The sequence below is a fragment of the Manduca sexta genome, chromosome 11 (assembly GCF_014839805.1).
Source record: "Manduca sexta isolate Smith_Timp_Sample1 chromosome 11, JHU_Msex_v1.0, whole genome shotgun sequence".
In the NCBI taxonomy this organism is placed as follows: domain Eukaryota; kingdom Metazoa; phylum Arthropoda; class Insecta; order Lepidoptera; family Sphingidae; genus Manduca; species Manduca sexta.
The window spans coordinates 11251782-11279557 of record NC_051125.1 but is presented as its reverse complement, the minus strand read 5'-3'; the positions used below and the strand labels follow the sequence as shown (position 1 = coordinate 11279557).

General features: G+C 35.2%; 1 protein-coding gene across 2 annotated transcripts; it reads left to right on the top strand.

Annotated features, from left to right (window-relative positions):
* Nucleotides 1-14551: 14551 nt before the first annotated feature.
* On the top strand, nt 14552-27045 carry LOC115444308 (fatty acid synthase). 2 transcript variants are annotated; one of them, XR_005112220.1, is made up of 21 exons: nt 14552-14741; nt 15481-15604; nt 16661-16864; nt 16967-17083; nt 17521-17687; nt 18303-18439; nt 19148-19351; nt 19721-19907; nt 20484-20646; nt 20931-21100; nt 21776-21927; nt 22013-22196; nt 22706-22854; nt 22942-23123; nt 23304-23423; nt 23512-23615; nt 23936-24126; nt 24837-25000; nt 25526-25771; nt 26186-26663; nt 26952-27045. XR_005112220.1 is itself a non-coding variant. In XM_037437701.1 (20 exons), the coding sequence occupies exons 1-20, from the start codon at nt 14555-14557 to the stop codon at nt 26271-26273; spliced, it is 3240 nt and encodes a 1079-aa protein (XP_037293598.1). In that variant the 5' UTR covers nt 14552-14554; the 3' UTR covers nt 26274-26701. The 2 variants fall into 2 exon arrangements, 1 of the variants encoding a protein (XP_037293598.1); XM_037437701.1 differs by lacking the exon at nt 26952-27045 and having other exon boundaries at nt 26186-26701.
* Nucleotides 27046-27776: the final 731 nt, after the last annotated feature.

The window sequence follows — 27776 nt, the reverse complement described above, 5'->3', positions numbered from 1 at the left end:
GATTCCTAAAACCGACAACTACTTTTACTTTAGTGTCAGATCAAAAGATGTGTAAATTTCGGGTTTATTTAATAATGTACATTTAAAATTATACTCTGCTATAATATTATATATCAAATGAGTATACTTTGAAAAGTTACGTGGAGCGTGCCTAATTAAGATGAACACTAAGAAAAGAAAAAAAAAACAAGACGCTTTCAGACCTTAAAATATCAAATATTCAAAATATTTGGCACTGAAGACAAATGTTTGCTAAGTTATATTATAATCTTTACTTTTTTTTATAACAACATATCTCAAAATAATCTTAAATAGATTATATGACAGGAATTAAAATTAGATTCATACTGGAGGGTAATTTTAAAACAAAGCAACTAGGACCAAATAAATTTTGGAACGGCATACTAGATAAACTGCATAAAGATCATGATTTTTTGTCGTTACTTCTAACCGACGGATGGTATTCCTCTGATGCACGGGAAGATTTATAGTCAAATGGATGGTGTATCGTAAACCGCCGCGAAAATCCTGCTATCCTGATTTAGGATCTGTTTGACAATTCTGCGGTACCCACCGAGGATCGTTTAACATTGCATATGAGAGTCGAAGGCGCGGGCCAAGTATCGTCATACAGCAACCACCGTGAGTTTACCAAATCGTTGTCAAGTAGAGTGTGTGGTTACTCGATAGACTCGGGCGACGGGTTTACGGCGAGTTGGCATGATTATGTTGTGCGCCGGCCTGATGATAAAGTGATGATGGGAGAACATCCTAAAGTGGTTAAAGCTAGGCGCGTGCGAACTTAAATGCTGTGAAGGTACTCTTTTTTATAAGTAGGTTTTGCTCGCGGCTCCGGGCCTGTGCGAAAGTGTCCCAGGATAAAAGTGCTATAGATATTTCCGAATTAAAAAGTTGCTTATGTTCTTTGAAAGGTCTTAAAATATCTCCATAGCAAATTTTATCGCAATCGGTTCAGTGGTTCAGCCGTGAAAGGCTATCAGATTATTTTCACATTTATAATGAAAGTATGTATTTCAAAATCCAGAGGATGCTAAGAGATAAGCTATATCAATATTCCAACAGATAGACGCATAAAATTACGCTTTAAATATCAGCATTTTTTTATTAATAGAAATATGCTAGTATCTTTTGCAATCGTTAATATGAGTATCCAATTTGAATAACTTCACTGAACATATATTTCATATCAAACAGTCGAATCTAGTAGAAGTGTTTGATTATAAGTGGTAAATTACACGTGATATAGGCCTAATACGCATGTAGCATGTACGGTGTTCTCATTAAACGGCCAGATGCTTATGCCTTTGAGTAATTACATGACATACCATCGGCTGACCGGCAGTGGGACAACAAGTCTAAGGCTACGTTTCCACCAGATACGCGCGAGAACACGTAGCGACGGTGTGAAACATTTGTTTGTTGGTGATAGGGTATATTTTATATCCGCCCCGCTAGCGACCACCGTACACAAATTGTAAAAACCTGCCATCGTGGCCTACGTAAGTGTGTCGTTCCGGGATCAGCCGGTGTATATCGGGTTCTAACAGGCCGTCATAATTGTGTCGACTGCCGAGGGATAATCATCTCTCGTAAGTCGACATTTATTGGACCTCCCCCACCCCACTTACCATCAGGCACAGTAGGGTCATTTTGCCGTGCGCGTATATTAAAATTAAAGAAAAATAAACAATAGCTTGTACAATGTACATTTAAAATAATATAATAATAGTATCAGCCCTGTATTATATACTTGCCCACTGCTGAGCACGGGTCTCCTCTACTACTGAGAGGGATTAGGCCTTAGTCCACCACGCTGGCCTAGTGCGGATCGGTAGACTTCACACACCCTCGAATGAATGTACATTTACACAATTAATAATTTTTTCTACATATAACATTTTTTAAATTATAATTATTGTGAGCCGACGAGCTATATTGACGAACCTAAATTTTATATAAAACTTAAAGCAGATAAAGCAATCACTGATCGTAATTGTTTTCATACCAAATATGTTAGAGGTAGATAAGAGGTGTGAGGATGGGTAGCGAGGTTGTAAAACAGTGTATAACGTTACAAGGGTTTGCAGTGGCCTGTTCACACTTTCTGTGCGTAAGCGAAGTGATCTCACACACATTTATTTCACACACTTATTTCACGAGCCTATAAATGAACTGCTCTAAACTTTTTTTTTTCTTATCACTTTATCATGTAATGTAGTCTTTACCCTAAACTGATTGAAAAGAGCAACACCAGAGTTTCTTGCCCGTTCTTCTCTGGTGAAAACTGCTTTCCGAACTGGTGGTAGAGTTAATATTGACTGAATCTAAATAATGTATAACATTTTACAGATTCAAATAAATCATTTCATTTCATTTCATTTCTTCTGTCTCTTGCATCTCTTGCCATTATTTTATGTTCAAATACCTCACTTTTTTATTTCTAGAGCTGCACTAAATGGGTCTAAAATAATAAAGCGATACTATTAGTATTTTTCTTCTCGTTCTGTTTATTTCTCTCGCTCGCGTCTGGTGGAAACGCAGCCTAAGGCAGTAGTCTCACCGCTAACGAGAGGGTCTCGTTGTCAATTATTTTGTCGTTTGTGATGATCTCCTAATAATTTCGCAACTGTAATATATACTTGATAGGTGTTCGATCCTTGGTATTTGTGTGCAGCGAAGGGCTTGCATGATCCAAATTTAGGGACACGACAGTTTAATTGTTTAGTAATATGAGATTTAAGATTCATTCCCATTTTTATACCCAGATCGGGCACACATTCAGACTTCGGCTTATACAACAGAAAACCTAATATCCTCTAGCCAGGGATTCGAACCTGGAGCCTCAGTCCGGCGTATTAACGCGCACGCAATGTTACAACGCCATCCCGTAGGATATATGGATAAACACGTGATGTGTGTTTGCTTCTTTGTTTGAAATCTAAGCAAATTCGCATTTATAGGAGATGGACTTAAAAATCAGTTCACAGGAATAACACATTGGCCCGAAGTTTTTGCTTATTCTCAGAATCAGATATCGGAAATGTTTTTTGATTAATTCTATTCATATACAAATGTGAAACATGAACAAGTCGATACGTGGAATAATTTTGTATCGATAAATGATAATAGTCACCAAATAATATGTTTATGCGAATTTGAATTTATATTATTAAATATTCGGAACTGCAGTCTCTTTCAGCTATAAAAAATTAAACGTATACGCGATCAAAGCCATCTATCTAATTGCATATTTTTGATTCTTTTTTCGATTTCTTAAAGGATGCAAACTTATAAGGTACTTCTCGTTTTTATTTTATATACCAACTTATATAGTTTATTTATTTTATATATTAAATAAATAAACTTGATCATATACGACTTTGAAACTGTTGCTTGGTTTAGTAATAATTGTACACACACAAATAAATTTTATGAATACAAAATATTGACAGTTTACGCCATTTTGTGTCATATCTGGTGTATCAAGTTAATACCATCTTCGTTGTGCTTCATTTTTTTACAAAGCTATCTATCACGTCGCCCTAAGAGGAAACAAATGGCATAGTCGCTGAACCCAAGATAACGATGTGATTTACTCCAATTGTGTTTTTATATTCGGGTATAAGTATACAGCCCCTAATAACAATCATTTTACTGCTTATCTCGTGACTTATTGAAGACCTTACTCCGTTGTTATACGGTCTAGTTTATATTATCACATAGTCGCTACACCATTGAGGTATCTACTTAAGAATAATAAAATAATAAAGAGGACTTCGCTCTCGCCTTTGCTAATATTAACCTCTGTATTAGTGTTCTGCAAGACCATGTCTTCTTTCTTTTATAGAGGATCCGGCATATTGTTCTTAACGTTGGCCTAATAATGGATTGGTAGAATTTACTTATTATCTTCTTATCCATATGAATAGAAAACTGTATAAAAAAGTGATCCTTATGCTTTAAATTTTGTATTATTATGTCAAGTACTCGCATTAACCGAATGTAAATGTTGTAAAAGCGGCGATAGCCTAGTTGGGTGAGGAACGGACTGCCAAGACGAATGTCCGCAGGTTCAAATCCCAAGGACATACACCTCTGACTTTTCTACAAAATCATGTGTGTATTCTTTGTGAATTTATCGTTCGCTTTAACGGTGAAGGAAAACATCGTGAGGAAACCTGCACATCTGAGAAGTTCTCTATAGGAATTTCGAAGGTGTGTGAAGTCTATCAATCCGCACTAGTCCAGCGTGATGGACTAGGGCCTAATCCCTCTCAGTAGTGGAGGAGGCCCGTGCTCAGCAGTGGGCAAGTATATAATACAGGGCTGATATTATTATTATTAAATGTTATATACTTATAACTTTAATAGGGTTATCGATGAAAGATCCTCAATCTGTTGGAGATCACTGATTCAATAACACTACTAAACTATAATTAAAACGTATAATCTCCTAGTAAGAATTTAAAAAATAACTTAAAAATAGGGTAGGGTTTATTTTAAATAAATTTACCAAAAATTTATGACATCCTAAATCTACCGGAAAAAGAATTAAACAATTCCACGCAATAATAAATAAGTTATAAAAGCTTTTAAATTTAGTGGAAGGGGTAAGCTTCAATTAACGGTAAAAGCAAACTGTGACGTCACCGAGTATTACTGGCCATAACGGTGCGTATATCAGAAGGGGATAGCGCCATAACCCTATCACGCGCGCACTATTGCTCATAAAGAATTTCAAATATTAATAATTGATTTATTTTTAGAGCAATTTTGATGCTGATTTCACGGAAGAATTCCTTTTTCGTATCGATCTTGAAAAATATAAAATAATGTATAAAATCATACATACGAGCCTACCTTACTAATTGTATAAATTATTTATTTATTAGGTCGTATGACGGTACATAATAAGTAGAAATCATTTTAAGTAATTTGGTACACTGCAGTGGCGAAGGGTGAAAATTTTCAAAAGGGAACCCGACGAAATATTTTTTGTACAGTTAACATAATATAATACGCTGTTCATAATCAATTCAAATCAGTAAAATATCATAATACTTAATAATTTCCTTCTAAAATATTATGTCTAGTCTCTAAATTTAAGTACAAAATAATCGTATATTTTGAACATGGGTACCTAAAAGAGTTCAACAAGAATTAATAACGCACAAGCACTAATTACTTATACATTCTAAATTATTAAAAATATTTCGCGCCAATAGCTCAACATGAAGCCGCAAATTCTCGGGTTACCCTGAAGTACACAGACACGCACGCACACATGTAATTTTACGTCACTTCCAAAAGATTAGACAAAGACACCGTGCTGCGTGTGAAAGAGACAACAATATCGCGAGGGAAGCTATGCGCGGCCGGGTTCACTTCAAACACTATAAGGCGCGAGCACTGCGCGCGAGTTTCAATTTAACGAATTGATAGGAACGACAGATATCATTGAAGTATTGATTAATTTAATAAATATAAGATGACGTATTTGAATATACTATTTTGATTCTAATTACATTGTTATGTTTTTCTTTTATTATTTTTAATTAATTTACAAAAGTAACCCGGTAGGAATTGGCTTGTATGGACGCTTCGCCACTGGTACACTTGTTTAGTGTATATTGGCAGGAACAAAAAAATCTTAATTAAAATATAATAATCTACCAATTATTTAACAGAAATAGAAATCTGAGATAGAAACCAACAAAATGATACGAGAGTCAATGACCATCTCCCACGATCCGTCAAACGCTCGATGTTTCTATAGCAAAAAGGAGGTCACGTCAAAAACACCCTCACAAAAATATTTTTATCTTAACAATATTATTTAAAAAGTATAAATGAAGCAAAGATAAAAGTTTGGCAAAGTTCTCAATAACAAACATGTTGGATAAGTTGGCAGCTTTCAATATGGGTAATATCTAATCCGATTACGGTAATGTTCAAAACAAAGGTAACCAATTTTTACATTAACCTACATTCCGCAAAAAGTAAACTAGGTTTCTATGACTATCATAAAGATATCTAAATGTTCACCGTAATACACACCACGTCTTTATCTCCAAGGGGAAAGCAGATTCAACCAGGGCACCTTTATGTCATGCATGGTACGCCTCATAATGCAATGGGCGAGTCTATTACCATGTTGGGCACAATTCCCAACTTCGGGCTACTCAACAACACTTTGCTTAATCCAGGTTTCGAACAAGGAACCGCAGAGCGGTGTTAAGGCTCAACAAAATAACCATACCAGAGAGGCAGTCAGTATTGTTTATCTCCGAAGGCAGACGACCTAAAGACGCACCTGATGATAAATGGTCACCGTCGCCCATGGACGTCAGCAATGTCTGTGATATAGACGAACTGCTGCTTACTGTAAAAATAATTTTTTATACCTCGTTTGAAGAAGGACATGTCATAATGTCAAAGAAACACTGTTCTGTTCTGAAAGGAAGTTCATACCAGAGTGCAATCGAACAAATTATCTGGGAGTTTAGGAAACACACGCTCATTTATCAGCTTATAGAATTAAAAACGCCACACCATTATCTCCAACCCGAGCCAAATATAATAGGCTTATAAAAATGTCTTTCAACCAGCCTGAGGCTCGTAATTCTATTACTTAAGCTAGCTTAGTTTAGCCAGCTTAGGCGCATAGATTAACTCTCGGTTGGAGCCGGACTAAGCTACCTCAAAGGTCCCACAATTACCATCACTGAGCGTTTTTATCCAATTTAAGTATCTTATTTATAGCGGTTATGATTTTCCAACTTAATGACATGACGGGACAGATTTGCTTGAAGTTTATTAGGTCCATCCATAAAGTTCCAACAACATCAATTGCTAACATTGCAAATAACTTATGTACATTAACAGGTTTTGCGTTTACTTACTTACTTATATATTTATATAGTTAAATAACTAATATATAACTATTTATAAAATACAGATTATTAGAAAAAGGCCTAAAGCATTTTTCATGGAATGCAAATAGCACTTAGTGATTTGCTACGCAAAATTAAAAAAACATCTGGTCTTGCTAGTGGTGGAGTGTTTCCCAATAGAATGTCGACAGATGAGATATGATTACCCCCGGCAGTCGACACAATTATGCCGGCCTGTTGGAGCCGGATATACACAGATTGCGACACACTTACGTGGGCGACTATAGCGGGTTTTAACACCTTATGTGCGGTCATTATCCAGGCGGATATAAATATCCTATTAAAATTTTAATATCTTATGACTGTTTTTTTCTGCTCGTGGTTATTTCATACACATTCTCTTTAAGTTTACGGTATTTGTCTTATAAGTTTATAGCTATTCCTCTTGGCTCAGCCCGCGTTAAAGAGTTTACCTGGGATAATAGTCCTGCAATATATTATGCCGGGACAAAAAGATACCTAATTCTTTCACAAGATTTCTAACTATCTTCCTACAAAATTTTATCGCAATCGGTTCAGCCACTTAGCCAGGAAAAAGTAATAGTTACTTTCTTATAATATAAGCATGAATTTATTTGAATCCATTCAAATAAATAAGAAGCAATTTATTTACTAAATGTACGTGATTTTATTCACTACATTTTTCGAGGTGTTGCTACTCTTCATGGACAGTTTTGTCACTCTCTTATCGTGCTCTGTATCAGGCCAATATCATGTCTTCACATTTATTAGGAAAAAAATATGAAAGTTTTAAGTTTGTTTAGCTACTTATGCGGCTGACTGTACATCAGTGGCTAAGGGTCCATAAAATCCGATTTTTATCGGCTCACCTCTATGTAGAATCTAATTAACATTAGAACGATTTGCAGACTGTATTTATGCCGTAGTACCTATATCTTGTGTCTGGTTCCCTTGAAGCAAATTTCATCATTCGCAACACACACACGTACATAGACAATAAAATGTTAATGATTCTTTACCAACAAACATCGTTATCACTAATATAGCTATATATAGCACCAGAAAATATATTGCTTCTAATATAGCAGTTATTATCAACTATACTATAAAACTAGACCGTAATGAAAGCATACTAAACCTTAGGCAACTTAGAGCTAAGTTAAATTAAATTTGCTTAGGTTCGAATAAGTTAGACTGGATTATATTAGCCCAGAGTAAAGTTAGTACTTATTCTTATGTCGAACGAGGTTCAAGAATTTAACTAGTGATTAATTGGGTCTATTAATATCACTGAATGACGGAGGCCTGTGTTCTAACGAAACTTTTAAACGTCGTCGAGTTTTTAAAACTTAATGACGTCACTTGCCTGTTTTTTAAGCATGGGCCATTTTTATTCGCGGGCAAAAACGCGTTAACGGTACTACTGGGGGATGAGTGGAACGGTTATGTTGTTTTGCCTGTTCTTATGGCTCAATGTCGACACTCGGGAGTATAGCATCATGCGGATGAACATTGGACCGAGTCCATCCCTGACAAGATTTATATCTAATATTAAGTCTTCAAGATATTTATAGGCATTGTGTTGTAGACTAGCTTGATTGCCTGATCAAACAAATGGAATGGTAGCGAATCTCTGTAATGTCACTTTGCTTCTATTTATATAAATCATGTATGCACGATACAAAGGTGCACTCTCTGTTCTTCCACTTTCATAGACCAGTGAGACGCCAAATCCAACATGAGCGGACAAAGATCAGACGCAGAAACAACAGCTTACGAGCTTTCTGAAAAACGGGGGTATCACACCGCTGACTTCATGACTCCGAGCTGTGACTGACTAATTTTTAAAATGGAAAACCCAATCACAATTTTTTTGGCCCAACCTGAGATTCGAACTCACGACCTCAGCGGGGTAGTCCTACTCGTGCCGTGTGTAATTACAACTATGTCACCGAGACGGTCAAATCAGTATCAACTCTTATAATGTGCAGCCCATAAGCCTGTTACAATTTTATTATAATTAAAAAAATATACATAATGTGATGTTACAGTTTCTTTTTCTGTTAATTATGTTATAAAATTATGGTGTTAGTAACTAGTAAGTCATAATAAGTAGGTTGGTAGAGTATGTATTAGGTTCAGCTGAAAATCAGCGCTGCAGTTCTCGTTATAACCTAAAGCTAAGCTGGTTTTCGTTTTCTTTTCTGATTTTATTATATTTTGTTATTAGTTGAATTGTTATATTTTGAAGTGTTACTAAAATTAAATAAATTATTTCCTTCATTCTTTGACTTAATGATATGCTTATTCAATATTAATTAATTGGAAGTAACAAATTAAACAAAACAATTTATTCTACATACATGTCGCCGTACAAAGGTTGCATTATACAAATGAATGTGACTAGCAATTATAGAACGTCGTAGTGATGTAGACAATGTTACCAGTCGGGTTGCCACGTATCAAGTAGTAGTATTAATAATAATAAATAAAACAGTATTGAAAAAAGAAACAAAATTTTAAAACCACTAAAACAAGAAAAAAAAAATAATGGGCATGCATCTCATACTTTTTAACCTTTCATTTGACAACGTATAATATACTATAGATATAGTTAAAAAAAAATACACTTACTTTCATTCCTCCTAAACATAGTAGATCTGATGGTAGTGGTGATTCTTTAGGAGAAAGAAAGTACGACACTCATATTTTTCAAAATGAAGAGTTATCTGACATGCCTTATAAAGGTCCTTCGATTAAGTCGTCTTGAAAAATTAAGCTTGTTTTCTGAGGATAATTTTGCATTACTATGTCATAAACAAAACTATCTCGTTCCTTAGCCAAATTCAGAGGAAAATCGATCTCTCACCGCATGTTAATCAGGAATGTATTACACCACACAGTGATGATGAATTAGTGACTTCTCATTCGATTATTACTTATTCTTCATAATGGTGAATCTACATCTACGAAACAGCCGGCCTATTCTCTCATTGCAGTTATATCTTCACGTTCATCCTGGAATCGAGATTAATCCTCTATTCCATCAAATATTTCTTCTCTTCCCTCTGATTTAAATATATCCTACACCTCACAACTTAATTGTCAATGCCTCCAATCAAAAGAAACTCGACTAAACGAATGATTACCGCATAAAAAATTCTTTCCGTGCTACAAAGAAACAAAAAAAATTACTATTGTTAACCAACATACTTGTAACCAGCATACCTGAGAAGTTCTTTATAGGAATTTTGAGGGTATGTGAAGTGTGTCAATCCACACTAGGCCAGCGTTGCGGACTAAGGCCTAATCACTCTCAGTAGTAGAGGAGACCCGCGCCCAGCTATATAATATAATACTGGGTCGATATTATTATATGCGTTAACTTGGACACGTAGCCTAATTAAATTTTAACATCATTTTCTTATATTTGTTCATGTATTTACTTAGCAATTTCAATTATCCTCCGACTCCAAAATTGGTAACCAGTATAATAATATATAAAATATATTATGCTGTAATTAAATGTTAATATTTTTTTTATAAAGAAGTCTTGATTTTTCATATAAAATGCGAAGAAACTTTTTCCCCAACCTTATAATATATTTTTTTAGCTTTTTTTGGTCTTTAAGGTGATTTAATTTTTTGTAAAAAAAGATATTTAAAAAGAATATGTCGTATCTATTTTCAAGGTGTCAGATATTCCCATAGTAAATTTAACAATAATTGGTTCAGCAGTTTGGGTTGTTTAACCCTTTCTTTCTGGAGTTAGTAAAAGAAAAATGATTTGTTCATCACATAGGGGAACATAGTTGCACTTATAAGTCTAGGTACATGAGAATATTTAATTATTATTTAAATAAAATCGCTTATATAACTAAAGACATTTTATACTGGACAAAAAATAAATAAACGACTTTAAAGTAAACAAAGAAGGCAGCTCGGGCTGGCAGACAAGAAGAAATAAAAAAGATGTATATAATCTTATTAAGATAAAGGCAGGAACGCGTCGCGATCCTCATCGGTGAGGATGATAAAAGCCCTAACCTAGGTAGTATACCACCCTTTTACTAATTACCTAAGCGATGACTACCCGAAGAAGGGCAGAAAGATATTCCGGCCTCTTTTGTAATAAAATGTTCAATGAAGTGTTCGTGTAATTAAATATTTTGACGTGGTAAAGGCCCACATTTTATGGTGCTATAGAGAAAATACAAACTTCCGGATGAACATTGAAAACCTAGCAATTAAAGAAATTCAAAATTAACTTATATATTATGTCTGCTGCAAATAAACGGAAATTCTTCACTAACTCTGGAGAACCCAGTATCACTTGTTTGTGGCGAAATAATAGCAAAAGTACAAGCAAAGATTTAATACGAATGTAAATGTAACTGGCATTGAGTGGTATATGATTATTTTTCTCTATTTCTGGTACTCGACAAATCTATTAGAGGTAACCCTAGCTTAAACCTTGCTTCCCTCAATGAGTACGTACTAACCAGAATCATAATGCACGACAACCTTGAACAAAGTCAAAACCAGTGACATTATTCCAGTAATACATTAAAACTGAGTATAAAAGCATTGCGAATTACAATTACTTCAATCGACCAGCGAATATGGCAACGACTCCGCAATCATTAATTGTGGATAGCTCGAGTTCGTATTCAGACAGCCTTACCGGTAATGAGATTGTCATTACCGGCATATCAGGCTTGTTTCCAAAATCCGACAATGTTGTTCAGTTCATGGAAAATCTATATAACCATGTAAGTACGATTAAGTTTATAAACAATCAGACGCTAAGTAGATATGGACACTGACAGAACCAACACGACTGCTTCGGTAGTGTAGCTGTAATGCGTACGTGGTACGTATACTACCGGGCTGAGGACCTGGGTTTGAATCCCGGGCCAAAAATAATTGGTACTGCGTTTATTCATCTGAAAAATTACCGAGTCGCAATTCGGAGTCATCGGATTGCCGTCTCACCGTACTATGAAAGTGCATATTGCGCACACACATGTGCACTAGAATATTATTTATTTTAGTATTGTACCATTACAATTTTAAAACGGAAACAATCAAGAAATATAATTTATAAGTGCAACAATTTTTTACAGCTAGCTCCACATGCAAAAAATAGGTTAATGATACATTAAAATAAAATTATATAATTCACAATAATAAAATAAACGTCACATATTAAGGCCAAGTAATTATAATAATAGATTTATATAAATAGGATAACGTGTAAATTTATAATTAAAATATGAATTATACTTATTAAATTTCAAATAAACTAAATCTAAAATTTATAATTGTATAGTAATGTCCGACAATTTTTTATAGGTTTTAGATAATATCTTCTGCGTACGTGGCTGGCCTCTGTGATTGGCTCCCGTTGCCGTAATTCTGCTAGGAGGGATTTAATAAAAATATAACATAATATAAACATCCTTACTTATCATAAAACAAAGTTCTTCCTCCTCGTCTGACTATCTAAACGCGATAAACACAAGAACTACTAAACCGATTTTCATATGGTTTTTACCAATGAACCAAGTGACTTAAGAGGAATGTTTATGTTAATTCATTATAGTTTTGTGTAATATATAAAAGTGGTTGTAATATGACAATTATTATTGAAGATGTCGGAAAAAATAAAGCTAATTGGGAACTTTCATTGACAACGCAGCCCTTTGAAATACAACGAAACAATGTATGGTGGAATTGTTCCTCTTTTATTGGTCTACAGTCCCCGATAGCAGTGATAAGCCTATCTTTTAAAGATACTATAGCTATTTTAACGTTTTAAAACAATGGTCATACATAATACGAAAGCTATATACTCACATACATCTTTATCAAATTAAATACATTAGTTACATTCGGCATTTCATGCAAATTATAGTTGCACTTTACATTATTAAATTTGAATTAATGCTTATTCGCGCAGCAAAATAAATTCAAGCGGTCTCACACCAACAAATTACTTGCGGTCACTAACTGTTATTATGCTGAGGAAGCAGCCTGAGACATTAAGGGTTGCGAACGCTTAAAGTTTCATCCGAAAGAACTGTGATGCTGAATAAGCCGCGCGTAGATATACCAGTGATAGGTTCAATAAAAAATATGGAACAAATAAAGCCATGTAGGGTGTAAGGGAAATGGCACCGAAATCAGACAGGTGATAACGATGACATTCATGATGCCACTAAAAAAAATTGCGATCGAATGGTTAAGTACTATTTTACTAGGATGTTTAAATATTTTTACAGTGTCAAATGTGGATAGATAAATGAAAATAATATTTAATAAAAATAATTAGTATTTAAAAATATCGTAATGTTACATGAACACGATGGGGTATCGCGTATGGCTAATGCACCTAGTATGCAGTTGCTCTGTAGTTTGTACCCAGTTGTACAATCGCGATTAATTATGTCCGCCGGAGTAATAATAACTACATACCTAAAACTGACATTACCAGGTACTAAGTTAACAAAATCCCATGTACATACCTTTCACTTGCTTTCAATTTTAGTAATTAGTTAATTTAATTACTATAACTTGCAATAAAATGTCGGTTTATGCCTTAATCAGAAACTGTCTTATTTTATGATTCCACCCGCGTAACCTTGCCATTGACATAATGTCCCAGCGATGACACAGAGGCGCGTGCGCTGCTCTAAGCGCCTTCTGTTGCTTCGACTTTTATAAGCTATAATTTAGCTTAACTTTTCTCGACGTTTATGTGGGCCCGATCAATGGACATTACGTTTTGGATTTATATTATGTTGAATTGGTAATTTTGTTCGTTTTTAAGTTTGTGTTGTGATAAACAAATGATAAGCGCTTCCAGTTATAGTGCTTGTGAATAAGGTGTAAATGTGTTTCTGAGAAGGTCACAGAAATGCTTTTTGTGTTTTAAGACTTCACCTACCGACTGAAATTCCATATTCCCAATCGTCTAGCATCCCGCTGACTCTCATCAATCGCGTAATAATGGAACTAAATCAGTGCATTTAACAAAATTGTCTAATTACTTTCTCTAGCCGAGTGAGTTTGTACCATCGTAGTTCGCACATGGTTTCAATACGACCCCCTCAAGTGAGATTCTTGCTAATGTACGATACATTTATGAGTGTGACAATGTAAATTTGAGACGCGTCGTAGGATCGTGAGGCTCTTCGATAAACTACGCGCGAAGCACAGACTGTGTCGAAAATCCTACCATGATGTCCCGTCTTCCAAGACACTCTGGAATCCCCCGGCTTAGGGACTGCAGGGCCCTGGAGGAAAGTTGGGAGACGATAGCTAGGGAGCAAGTGTGAGTAAAGGATAGGGAAACCTCTTAGGATGGGATGAGGGCAGAAGGCCAGGAAATGTTTGCGAGCCCTCATAGGCCTCAATGTGAATTGGCAAACATAAGGTATAATAACCATGAGGATCCTCGTCCTCTCGAAGAAAAATGCTTAACATTGTGCTCTCCTTTGCTCCACAGGGGACTTGCTCTGTATACTGTCAGTTAACATAGAATATACACGTTGTTTTATTAAATAATATACTATTTTTGTTCGTGTGTAATATTCTAATTATTCTTATAGGTGGATATGGTGGAACCTAATAGACCTCAAATGTCTTTGAAACATCCTGATATGCCAAAATTTATGGGCAAAATCAACGAGTATTATAAATTCGACAATCATTTTTTTAAAGTGCCGTACCGCCAAACTAAATTTATGGAACCATACAATAGAAAATTATTGGAAGAGGCTTATAGCGCAATTTTCGATGCAGGTCTGTATAAGTTTTATACAATACTCTAGCTTTCTTTCAGATGCGCAATGCACACGCATTCGCCTACATTTACGATAATATTTTCGGTCAATTCAAATTAATATTATAAAGATAAACGCAACAAACAAACATAATGTCAACACATGACGTGGCCACATTAGTGGCCGTGGCCAATTTGGTAGATTTATAGATGTTAACACTTATTTTAAAAGAATTTAATCGAAGATATTTTTTATTCATTATCTCCATGGCTTGGGTTAGCCAGGACATGTAAATAGGCTAATGTTCTATTTGTACGGATAATGTTTGACTGCTTTGGAGGCGTAGTTGTATTCAATGGTCGTGCTTTAAGGTCCCAGGTTGACGCCCAGGTCAGGAAAAAAATCATAATTAGGTTTTTCTGCTTACTAAAGTTCGAAGTCTAGTTTGGTATCCAATATGCAAATAGACTTGCCCTCTATCACATCATAGGACGGAAGATAAATGGCGAAAGGTGAGAACCTTGCACTTTTGTCTATCTCTTCAGGTATAAAGAGGTGAAATGTGTCTGATTTTTAAAAATGTAGTGCTGCCTCACACCACATTTGATTTTTTATTGAATATAAATAATGAAGAGTTGACAATGTTTACTAAAAATTTTCCTATTATTAGGTTTGGATTAAAATGTCACCAAAAGCCTCTAAAATTCAAAAGAAAAAAAATGGGTATTTTAAAGTAAATATTTATCTTAATTTTTCAGGTGTGAACCCTGCATCGATATCAAGTGGAAAGATTGGCGTTTTTATTGGTTCTTCATTTAGCGATCAATCTACATGCGAATATTTATATAATAAAAACATCCATTCTCCTTATAAAGTAACAGGGTAATTACATTTTTAAATACATTAACAGTTGTTGGTAGGACGTATTTTATGTCCGCCCGGATAGCGACCACCGTACACAAGGTGTTAAAACCCGCTATAAAGGCCCGAGTAAGTATGTCGCGTTCCTGGATCAGCCTGTGTATATCTGGTTCTAACAGGCCGACATAATTGTGTCGACTGCTGAGGGGTAATCATATCTCGTCGGTCGGCATTCTATTGGACCCCACTTCACTTACCATCAAGTCCAAGAGGATCACTTTGTCGTACACGTATATTTGTTAGGACCGACTGCCCGAATGTCGTCAGCGTGTTATGCAATATAATACATACATACATACATAACATCACGCATTTATCTCCGAAGGGGTATGCAGAGGCGCAACTAGGGCACCCACTTTTCGCCAAGTATGTTCCGTCCCATGATGTGATAGGGAGCAATGGACAAATTCCAGACTCCGGGCTGATACTGAGCAGAAAAACCCAAATATCACTTCAATATAAAATGGGCTTTATTTTAATACTGGGACGGCAGTAGCCGCACTGCAACAGATGGTAAGTGGAGTAGGATCCAGAGAATGTAAACTGATGGGATATGATTACCCTCGGCCGGCGGCACAAATATACCGGCCTGTTTAAAACCGACTATATAGAGACTGAGTCCGGGACGCGACACACCGTGGGTCATTATAGCGGGTTTTACACCTTTTGCATTGTGGTCGTTATCCGGACGGAAACAAAGATCATATATACCGCAGGGCACAATGACTGTAACAGCTATTGTCCAGTATAGTAACTTCGCCAGGATATAAAAATGTATAATAAAATCCTTAATGGAACTTTAATAGAAATATAGAAATAGGAATATATTTAGGTTCAGTTCACATCAGTTACATCAGTTCACGGCGGTCACAGCACTAGGCTCCAGGCCCGTATCGTATCGCAGTTGACCAAATAAGAATTAACAATATGTATACATTTGCATATGGCGACCAAATCCATTCACATCTTCGGTTTTATTAATGGTAAAAAAATGTAATCACGCAAGGTTCTTTTTAGATGCAGTAAGGGAATGTTATCAAACCGCATATCGTATTGGATCGACGGCAAGGCAATGTCTTACACTATAGACGCTGACACTGCTAGTTCGACTGTATGTCTCACACAAGCTTATAAGGCTATTAGAAATGGATTGTGCGATGCTGCTATTGTTGGAGGCTGTAATCATTGTTTAAATCCCATGTTATCTGTTAGCATGCGAAGGTAAGTACAGTAAAACGCGGGCGAAGCCGCGAGCAAAAGCTATAAGTATAATTTCACGCTTAGATGATATTTTATTTTAACAATTTGCATTCTTTCAAACAGAGCCGGTCTCCTTACATTGGATGGGAAAACTAAATGTTTTGACAAGAACGGAGATGGGTACGTCAGGTCTGAAGCTTGTGGAACGATCTTCCTACAAAGAGCCAAGGATGCGAAAAGGTCAGCCAATATTTAGATACTAGATGTTAGTTATAGCTTCTCCCAAAGGTCTGTCCCAGTACAAAACTCTCTAAACATCGCAGTCGCAGCGTCACCTGCCTGACGTTAGCACCATTATTTAAAAAATCACTGCGCAAATTCCCAGTATAAAAAGTTGCCTATGTGTTCGTCCAAGGTATGGTCCAATCATGTGACAAATTTCATCCAAATCCTTTCATCTGTATCTAACATACCACCAAACATCCAAATATTTTCAAAAACTTTCCAATTATAATATAAGTAGCTTGAAAAGTAAGATAATATTCGTAAGAAGTAAATTACTTACTGATCTCATTTCTTGAAATAATGAAAGCAGGTGGATAAAGAAGAATTATGCTGCAAACAATGAGACATAATTAACTGTATTCGTGACTATTTAATTTATTTATATTTTGTAGGATATACTGTGAAGTGTACTATGCGAAGGAGAAATTCTTTATGAGCCCTGGTGGAGTTATGTCAATAGTGCACCAGCCAGAAGATTTGGAAAAATTCTTGTATGAGTTTTATAATGAAATCGATATATCCCCTGATATGGTGGAGTACATAGAAGCTAATGCAGTTGGTTAGTAAATGTGTTATATTTGTTAGAAGCAGTAATCGCTGAACAGGTTTGGATGAAATTTGGCACACGTATAGACCATATTGACCTTTATTCCGATAATTCGGTCGCGTGGAATTTTGAATTTTAAGTGAATGGCGCTAGCGTCATACAGATGGCGTAATAAATTGCCAAAGTAATTCAGGGATTTTGTAGTGGAATGGCTTTTTGTGGAGGCAAAGCCGGTAGCACATCTTATACATAAATATTATACATAAATATTAATACGCATTTAGTCATATTTACATTTCATTTCATTATATCTGTAGCCTTTATACTATTTTCTCCCAGGAATAACTCCTTCCGAGTCCTTAATCGTCGGTAATAAAAGGACCTCTTCACTTTTCACCTAGAGTTCTTCTCGCCATATCTTTTGTTACCCATATTCTTATAATATTTTCTCACCTATAAATAAATCTAGTTTATATCTCTGTATGATTTATATTGGAACGACAACAAGCACGCCATTTTTCGTTGAGAAAGTTTCATTCTTTGAGAAAACATTGCGGAAAATGATGTTGTACACGACTAACTATAATGACATAGATCTGCTAAACAAATAAATTATAATACTGACAGGTATCGCAGAAGCCGACAGTAACGAACTACAAGCAATTGCAAATATATTCGCTAAAAACAAAAGCATAAAAATAGGATCTGTGAAATCGAACATGGGACACGGTGAAGCTGCTTCAGGAATCTGTTCTTTGATTAAAGTAAGATTTTATGGCTACACATTTTTTATTTATTTTCCAAATACAACTATTTTACATGTAACAAAACGATCGTGTAGTATAGTGACTATAATATTTTATTCCTACGTATTACATTAGAAGCCATTGTGAATTCCGTCAAATATCATGAAAATATATATCAAGCTGGTTAGACAAAGCATTGAACACACGCAGCGCGCGCGTCAGTGGTGCCCTAAGAAGTTGGTGCGAGCTCGTGGCACAGAGAGCGAAGGCGGTCGCCGCCGCCGCCCTACATACCTTTCCTGGACCCACAGCCCAGCTGCTTGTAGAAGGCTGGGATTGTGTATTTTCCCCAGATTCGTTTAAAAAATATATTTACCAATAATTATTTCCCTTCTTACTTTCAATTTATAGTAACCTGTTATTCCCAGAACAAATCTAAATAATTTTGTAAACATTTTTACCTAACGTCGCTTAGTTATCTCAATGGCAAAGTAGGTAGCTATTTGGACTTGAACACATCGCTTTACAAATTAGATATGGTACACAGGCATATAAATCAAGATGCTGTAGTGGGTCTCTTAAATACAAGTATGGGTTGACTCGAATACATGCAGTAAGAAGAGCCTCAAGATAGCCGCAACGAATATATAAAAAGCTCAAACATGGAAATTTATAATATATCATAGCAATCTCTTTTTACTGCAACATAATTAATAATATTTCCAGATTTGTTTAGCTAATCATACTGGGATACAGCCGGCAAATCTTCATTATCATGACCCCCCAGATAACATAACGGCTTTAAAAGACGGACGCATTCAGGTGGTGACCAACAACATGCCGCTCAACAGAGGCTACGTTGCCCTTAACTCTTTCAGTTTTGGAGGATCGAACGCGCATGTTCTTTTGAAGAATATTTACAAACCAAAGGTACATACATCAAAGTTAAATCCTAATTTCAATTCGTTCATATATAGAACTAAATGATATCTTAATGATTTGCTGGTGGTAGGATATATTTATATCCGCCCAGATAGCGACAACCGAATACAATACGTTAAAACCCGCCACAGTCGCTCACGTAAGTGTGTCGCGTTCCGGGATCAGCCTGTGTCTATCCGGTCCCGACAGACCGGCATAATTGTGTCGACTGCCTAGGGGACACTCTCGTCAGTTGATGTTATATTTGACACCACTCCAGTTACCATCAAGTGCAGTGGAGTCACTTTTCCATGAACGTACAAAAAAACTTTGTAATTATCATTTAATTCTTTCAAGTATTTTTTATTAATATTTAAGGATAAAAGGAAATCCATAAGCCCAATTCCTCATCTGGTACTTGCTTCAGCAAGAACTGAAAGTGGTGTAAAAAAAATTATAAATTATCTGAAGAATAAACCCATAGATCCAGAAGAGATTGCGCTCCTACACAATTTCTACAGCACGGATGTGTCTGGTCATGCAGCAAAAGGCTATGTCATTCTTGGTAATTGAAATCTTTTTGCTTTTTATTCCTTAATTATCGATAAATGCAAGCATTTTTAGAATAGGTTTTAGAAAAAAAAAACATCAAAGAATATTTTATTCCAGGCGGTTCAAAATTTTAATAAAATTCTTAAATTATCGTAAAGATGATTGTTTAGTTACAAATATATAAAACACTGATTCTAACTGTTATGGTTATTAACAATTCAAGTATCACTCTTATTTGTGTAAAAAATCGTGACTGTAGATTCACGAAGTGGTAAGGTCGATTTTCATTCAAAAATTACAAAATTCTAAATAACTTTTAAATTACGCAATATCGGACAATAAACATGGGGTTATATAATTATACATAAATGAAATGATTTATTTGAATCCGTAAAATGTTATACATTATTTAGACTCCGTCAATATTAACTCTACCACCAGTCCGGAAAACAGTTCTCACCAGAGAAGAACGGGCAAGAAACTCTGGTGTAACGGGCATATATATGTATATATATCCAGATTAGTCGTCATTTGGCTATGCACTACTGTTTATTAAATAATGATTAATTCATTAAAACATATGTTTTAGATACCGACAAAAATGATAAAACAATCACATCTTCGGAAAGTACTCAACTTTACAACGGTGCGAAAAGACCAGTGTGGTTTCTGTACAGCGGAATGGGGTCGCAGTGGGCTTCTATGGGCGCTTCATTAATGAGAATACCAATATTTGCCGCTGCAGTTCAAAGGTAATTTATATTTTTTAATTATTACAGTTCAGGTAAGTATATAGTACTAATCTAGGCGATAATGTACAAGATCTTTACTTCTCGGTATGCCTCGACTTTTCTGTTTCAATTATTTCTATTCTTTAATATTGGCAGATTCATCGGGTACTTACGCCAAAATAAAATAAAAAACTTAGCGTATTTATATATTTTAACTCCATTCAATAATGACAAAGCACTTAATTAAACGCATGTAATTGCTCTTCTATTTATGTAAGTACCTACATCAATGCAAGATGTTGTAGATGCTGCAAGGTTCTAGAACCAAAAGGCGTAGACATCATACGGATTTTGACTGAACCGGATGAAACGATTTTTGATAATATTATGAATTCATTTATTGGCATCGCTGTCGTGCAAATTGGTCTCACAGACGTATTAAAAGAACTGGAAATTGTTCCGGATAATGTTATTGGTAAGTATCTACAATTAATTTGGTTTTTATTTACTAATTTAAGTACATCTGAATAATAACCACATATATCTCAAATTTCATCCTAACTATATCTATAGTGTCTTTGGTTTCAGAAACTCTAGAAATTTAATTTATAATAATACTAAAAACGAATAGTTCTTATTTAAAAAAATACCTATGCCCGCGACTTCCTAGGCGAGGATAACTTTTTTTTTTTCAAAATTATACAATATTGTGCTCCTAATTATACTTCGTCCACTTGTGAAAACTATATGACACTCCATTCAGTAATCTTGGAGATAAGCGCTAACAAAGAGGAAAATAGCGGGGTTAAAAGAATTTTTCATACCGCTGATTTTTATAATGTTGTACTTCTCTAGTTCATTACATTACTTTTACTACACATACCAGGTTCTGTTGTTCTATACATTAGATATAAGCTTTTTTGGTAATTTAAAAGTATTATTCTGTAGACAAGGTGGTGAGGTATATTGGAGCAGGTACTAGGACGTTTGATCTTAATAAGTGAAAAAGACACGGTTTTTCTACTGCGGGCGGCTCAATGTGCATATCACGTGCCAGTGTTAAACTGAGTGGCATCAAGTTTTAGGACCATATTGCCTTATCTATTTTGCATAGATAATGTGTATATTTGGCATATAATTAATATTTTAGGACACAGCGTAGGTGAGTTGGGATGTGCGTATGCACTTGGGTGCTTAACAGCTGAGGAAATGGTACTAGCTGGGTATTATCGCGGGCTCATCAGCGTGGAAGAAAAGCTACCTAAAGGAGCCATGGCAGCTGTTGGACTCGGGTATAAAGATGTAAGTTTCCTATCCAAAATAATATTTAATTCAATATAAAGCGATAAACCGCGGAACCTAAAATGACGAAAAAAATATTTTGTAGGTGTTACCTATATGTCCACCAGAAATAGACATTGCATGTCACAACAGCTCAGCATCATGCACAATATCGGGTCCTTGTGAAGATGTCATGAAATTTATTGTTGAGTTGAAGAGTCGTGACGTGTTTTTTAAAGAATTGAGGACTTCAAACATCGCCTACCATTCAAGATACGTCGCCAAATTAGGTAAATAAAAAAAAACTAGTAATGCAATACTAAGCGGCGATAGTCTAGTTGAGTGTGGAACGGACTGCCGAGACGAATGTCCGCAGGTTCAAATCCCAAGGGCACACACCTCTGACTTTTCTAAAAAATCATGTGTGTATTCTTTGTGAATTTATCGTTCGCTTTAACGGTGAAGGAAAACATCGTGAGGAAACCTGCACATCTGAGAAGTTCTCTATAGGAATTTCGAAGGTGTGTGAAGTCTACCAATCCGCACTAGGCCAGCGTGGTGGACTAAGGCCTAATCCCTCTCAGTAGTAGAGGAGGCCCGTGCTCAGCAGTGGGCAAGTATATAATACAGGGCTGATATTATTATTATTATTAATGCAATACTAAAGTTATTTTTTGTGTTGTAAAAACTTTGTAATCTTTTCTATGTTACATTGGTATTTTTGATGAATATGACCATAGGAACATTTATTCAAAGAGTTAGTTATGTATGATAAGTATGTGGTGCGATTTTTTTTTAGGTGACATGTTTCGTTCAAAACTAGAAGATATCGTTCCCATAAATAAATTGAGGACCAATAAGTGGCTATCTACATCAATTTTACCACAAAATTGGGACAAACCAGAGGCACAATATTGTTCAGCAGAGTACTTTAACAATAACTTTTTGGTAGGTAAAAAACAAGTTTTAATAATTGCCAAATATGCTAATATTTACTAATTTATTCAGTTCATTATGATATATATAATATTTTAGAGTTCTGTCTATTTCGAAGAAGTGGCCACAATGATACCAAGTAATGCAATAGTCATTGAAATAGCTCCGCATGGTTTACTGCAATCTATTTTGAAAAGTTCCCACGAGAGTTGCATACATGTGCCATTGGCCAAACGAAATCATCATGATAGTCTGGGTTTCCTTCTCGATGCTATAGGCAAGTAAGTTAGTTTTGACATCATATATGTAGTTTCACTGGTCTATAGAGGTATCAGTGCGAGGAAGAATTTCATATTTTTTTAAGGGTAGTCTTAAAATCTCTCTCCACTATCACTCCATCCAACAAGTTGCTTCAAAAATTGCTTCTCACTTTGCTATTTTTAAATATTTTCTAATTGTAGGTTATATGAAGCCGGTTTGACTCCAAAGATAGACGCGTTGTACCCGAAGGTAACGTTCCCCGTGTCAACTAAAACGCCCATACTGTCTCATCTCGTTGAATGGGAACATAGTGAAGACTGGTATATTATTATTATTATTCTAGTAGATAATCTATTTTAGTATGCCACAACTGATATTTGCTTACTACGATAATTAAATTTTATTTAGGTTGAAGAGTGGTGGCGCGTATGATAATATAGCACCATCTCGTGAGGTCATCTTCTCAGTCCATGACGACGAATGGAGTTTTATGAAGGAACACGCCAGAGATGGTAACGTAATATTTTGGTAAATATAGTTTATGTCGCGTTTGAATTTAACTTTTCCATTGCGTAATATTAGAAGTGCTGTGGCTTTCTCAAGGTGTCAGTAGAGCAAAATTAAAAGGGCGATATTAAAATAGATGGTTCTTCTAACCCACGTATTGCATCAGATCAAGAAATATGTTTATATAACGACTTCTTTACACTATAGAGTATCTTATTGTATTTTTTTTTAGTATCAAATGATGAATAATGTCAATTTTAGAAACAGTATTTAAGATTTTAGTTAACTATCCTGTAATGTATCTATAACGACAGGTTTGCCGTAGGTATTCCCGTGGTTCCCGAAGCTGCAATCCTATTTCTGGTTTGGGAAGAACTAGGAAATAGTCATGGCGTTGAATATAATAAACTTTCTATAGGTTTCACGAATGTTGAATTTCATGGTACTATAAATCATTTACAAGAAGATTTAATAAATATAAATGTCAACATAATGAGAGGATCTGAAAAATTTGAGGTTGGTGGACCAGATAAATTTAAACTATCCATGAAAATGGGCTATGGGTCGGGGGAAGCGAGTCTCAATACAGACAACACATTGATTGGACTTTTATAATAAGATTTGCTTAGGAATGAATACGCAGCGGTGTTTAACTATAATCCTAAAATAAAGTAATTTGCTGGTGTAAAGAAATGGTAAAAAATTACTACTACATGCGTCGAAGAGTTTATGGTACCAACCACATACTGAAGTAGTAAAAGACGGTTTGAAAAGGAAATTTGTACTCTTATGTATAGATCATCAGTATAGTCACGCAATGCCTAAGTTAATCTTCAGACCTAATGCACTGCGTATGGTTTATACCGATGTGGAATTTGGTGATGATATTCAAGAGCACGATGCGACATGCTATATTTACTTATATGCTTTGTACGGTACACATTCCGGCAGAAGCATCTGTATTATATCAAACATATTTTTATAATCAGTACTTATTAAATGTACTATGTAATATGGTCACCTATATTTAGATCTTCTTCCCATTTACTTAATGTCTAAACCCTCTTGCAGTAAGATTACGATCCGACATTGAGAATCAATGAATTCGTCAGCTAGCATAATCCTTGAGACGTGGAAGTTACGTTACATCTAACTTTTGGATAATTACTTTATAGTCGGACTATGAGGTTAGTAATAATCAACATAATTATTTGTTTTACTTTAAGGTGAAATGGAAAGGTGAAATAATTATTGCAACGGGTTACATACATGCTTATGATGAAAATTATTTGCACGATTATGTACACCTACTCGAAGCAGAAGAAAGCAACATGCGACTCAACTCGAAAGACGTGTATACAATTATGAACTTAAGAGGACATTCTTATGGGTACGCATTACGTAGCCTATTATTATAATAAAATCAGTTTTAAAAGAAGAAAAATGTAAATTGATAATTACAGGTAGTTAAATACTAATACTGGTAATCATAATCATCGGCCTCTAGCAATACATAGGTATCTTGCAATATTCGATAGTTTACATTATCGGCTCGTCGCATCCAGTTTCTGCCAGCGACCTTACGTAAATCGTAACTCCAGGTAAATAGAGGGCATCATACTCTACCCTTGCCGACCGGTGGTCTCCACTCTAGAACTCGTATACTCCAGCAGTTATCAATTCATCTACAGATACGATGAGCCCACTGCTAGTTTAGCTAACTAATCCCATATACTCTATCAGCAACTTTGGTTCTCTGTCGAATATTCTTGTTACGAATTTTATCTTTCAAAGAAATTCCTAGAATACCATGTCCCAAAGCTGGAGAGGGACTTTCAATTAGAATAATACAAATATACATTTAAATAAGTAAATCTACTTTATTTAGTAATATTATTTATATTTGCAATTCAAGGTCTAAAATGCAGTCCATACATTTGTGCAATTTCAAGCGTAACGAAGCAAAAATAAATTGGAATGGTAATTGGATTATGCTTCTTGACTCACTTCTGCAATTAGGCGCATTGGCGACAGATTATACAGATATGGTGGTACCAGTATATATAAATCAACTGTTCATAGATACTCTTAGACATGAGGCGCTACTTAATAAAGGAAAATATAATGCAGTAGTCACGGGAGTTGATGAAAAAATAATCCGGTACGTAACTACGTACTTAGCCGTTATCGATATAAAAAATACTTTTGGGGTTTTTATTGGATTTACTTTATCTTATTAAAATGCATTTCTCATGTATAAAAGATTATTCCAATGATATTCCGTGTATCGGTGGCAATCTGAAACTCGAATTTGTACAGTGTAATAAATTACACGTTGGACCGAAGAAATGAAATGGCGGCGGATAGCCGATGGTTACTTGAGGAGGCCTACGTGCAGCAGTGGACGGCGACGGGCTGATTAATTGATTAATATACTACGTGTAATGACAAATATTAATATGAGCTGTATTTTTATTCGTTCTGGTTTAAATATGTCAATTCTTCTACACGACGTTAAGATTGTGACCTTACTTTTTTAAAAGCATTGTTATATTCACGGCATGAAATTTTTCAGATGCGGACCCGTCGAAATAAAGAATATCGTGTATAAGCGAAAACCTAGGTCTAAAGATGAATGTGTTGTGCCACAAAAGGTGACGTAAATAAATAAGTTGCGTGCGTAAAATTTTTAAGCAATTTTGCCTACTCATTTATTGGCCACGTGGTAAATAAGCGATAAATGATTTGCGAGAAATCGTAGACTACAAATGGTTTGCCCAAACTATGATCAAATGGTCACCTTTCCCAGTATATTTTTTTGCATTATTAATAGTATAGTCAAGTATTCTAATCTAAGTGTTTGGAACAAGATATGACGATAAAAAATGCAATATGTTCTAAAAAATTGTTACTTACAGATTATTAATCCAGATTATTTATACGAAGAAAATAATGATCCACAAGAAATAAAATTAACTAGTATGGGGTGTGGAAATTTTGATAAATTGTATTGGGCTGCATTTAATGACATAAAATGCAGTGCATCAGTGCAGGTAATAAGATCTTTATACCGGGTGTCCCAGAAAATAGTGTCAAGCGGAGGTCTAGAGAGGACCCTGTGGGGTATCCGAATCAACCCCAATTACGTTCCGCAATTTTTCATAATTTTCGACTTTTGAAAATTTTTCTGAATTTTTGAGAATTTTCGATTTGAACGATTAAATTGTTTTTTTTTTTTAAAGTAGATGACTTATTCGAGATTTTTTTTTGTTGCAATAAATTTTTTATTAGTTGTACTTTTTTGCTAAAATATGGTGTTACTTTTTCCTATACTGTTAAAGGTTTCCTACGCTGGAGTATCGATAAAAGATTGCTACAGATTAATGGGAAATATACCTGAATGCGATTCTTTTGGCATGGATTACAGTGGTATCAATGAAAGGCGAGTTTTAAAATATTTCATATTTCTACATAATCACTATAAATGCTCGAAGACTCGATTTTTATAGTATTTGTCGCGATTCCTCTAGCCTTTTCACTATATATTTTATACGATGTGCAATATTTTTGGGTTTTCACATTTTGTACGTCACATTTAGTTATTAGTTTTTTTGTCATAATCTTTTTGATTCGGTAATCAAATTCTATGTATAAAAAAATATTTCATTAAATCTATTCTGTGAAAATAAGCTTTGACAGACTGAAAAGCATGCAACAGTAATTTAATGGTTTCCTATTATGGTACAGTATGATAAAAAATAAATAAAGCATTAATATTTTCATCAGGAATGAACGAGTGATGGGCGTCGTCAGTAGCGGTGCTATGGCGACTTCAGTGGAAGCCGACCTGGACTTGCTGTGGCCGGTCCCTGAACATTGGAGCTTGGAAGATGCCGCGACGGTTCCGATGCCGTATCTTCTAGTCTACTACGCTTTGGTATTATACCGATCATTGTATTATTGTATTATATGCATAATATTCATACGGTGGAGGGTAGGTTAGGTTTTGCAATGAATAAATCAGTCATTCGCTAGCTTCCGTGTTTCATTGTCGTTACCGGTATTTCTAATTATAATTAATACTACCAATATAAACTTAGTGAAGATATTGAAATTAAACTACTTTTCGGATTCTATCGCGGTTTTTTTATATTTTAGTTTTCTCT

What these genes read in the sequence shown, in the direction of transcription:
- LOC115444308 (XM_037437701.1), top strand. Translation starts at nt 14,555, where the DNA reads ATGGTGGAACCTAATAGACCTCAAATGTCTTTGAAACATCCTGATATG. An exon ending in CATAGAAGCTAATGCAGTTG is followed by an intron (nt 17,688 to 18,302) that starts GTTAGTAAATGT and finishes TAATACTGACAG; the next exon opens with GTATCGCAGAAGCCGACAGT. An exon ending in CTTCTCGATGCTATAGGCAA is followed by an intron (nt 23,124 to 23,303) that starts GTAAGTTAGTTT and finishes TTCTAATTGTAG; the next exon opens with GTTATATGAAGCCGGTTTGA.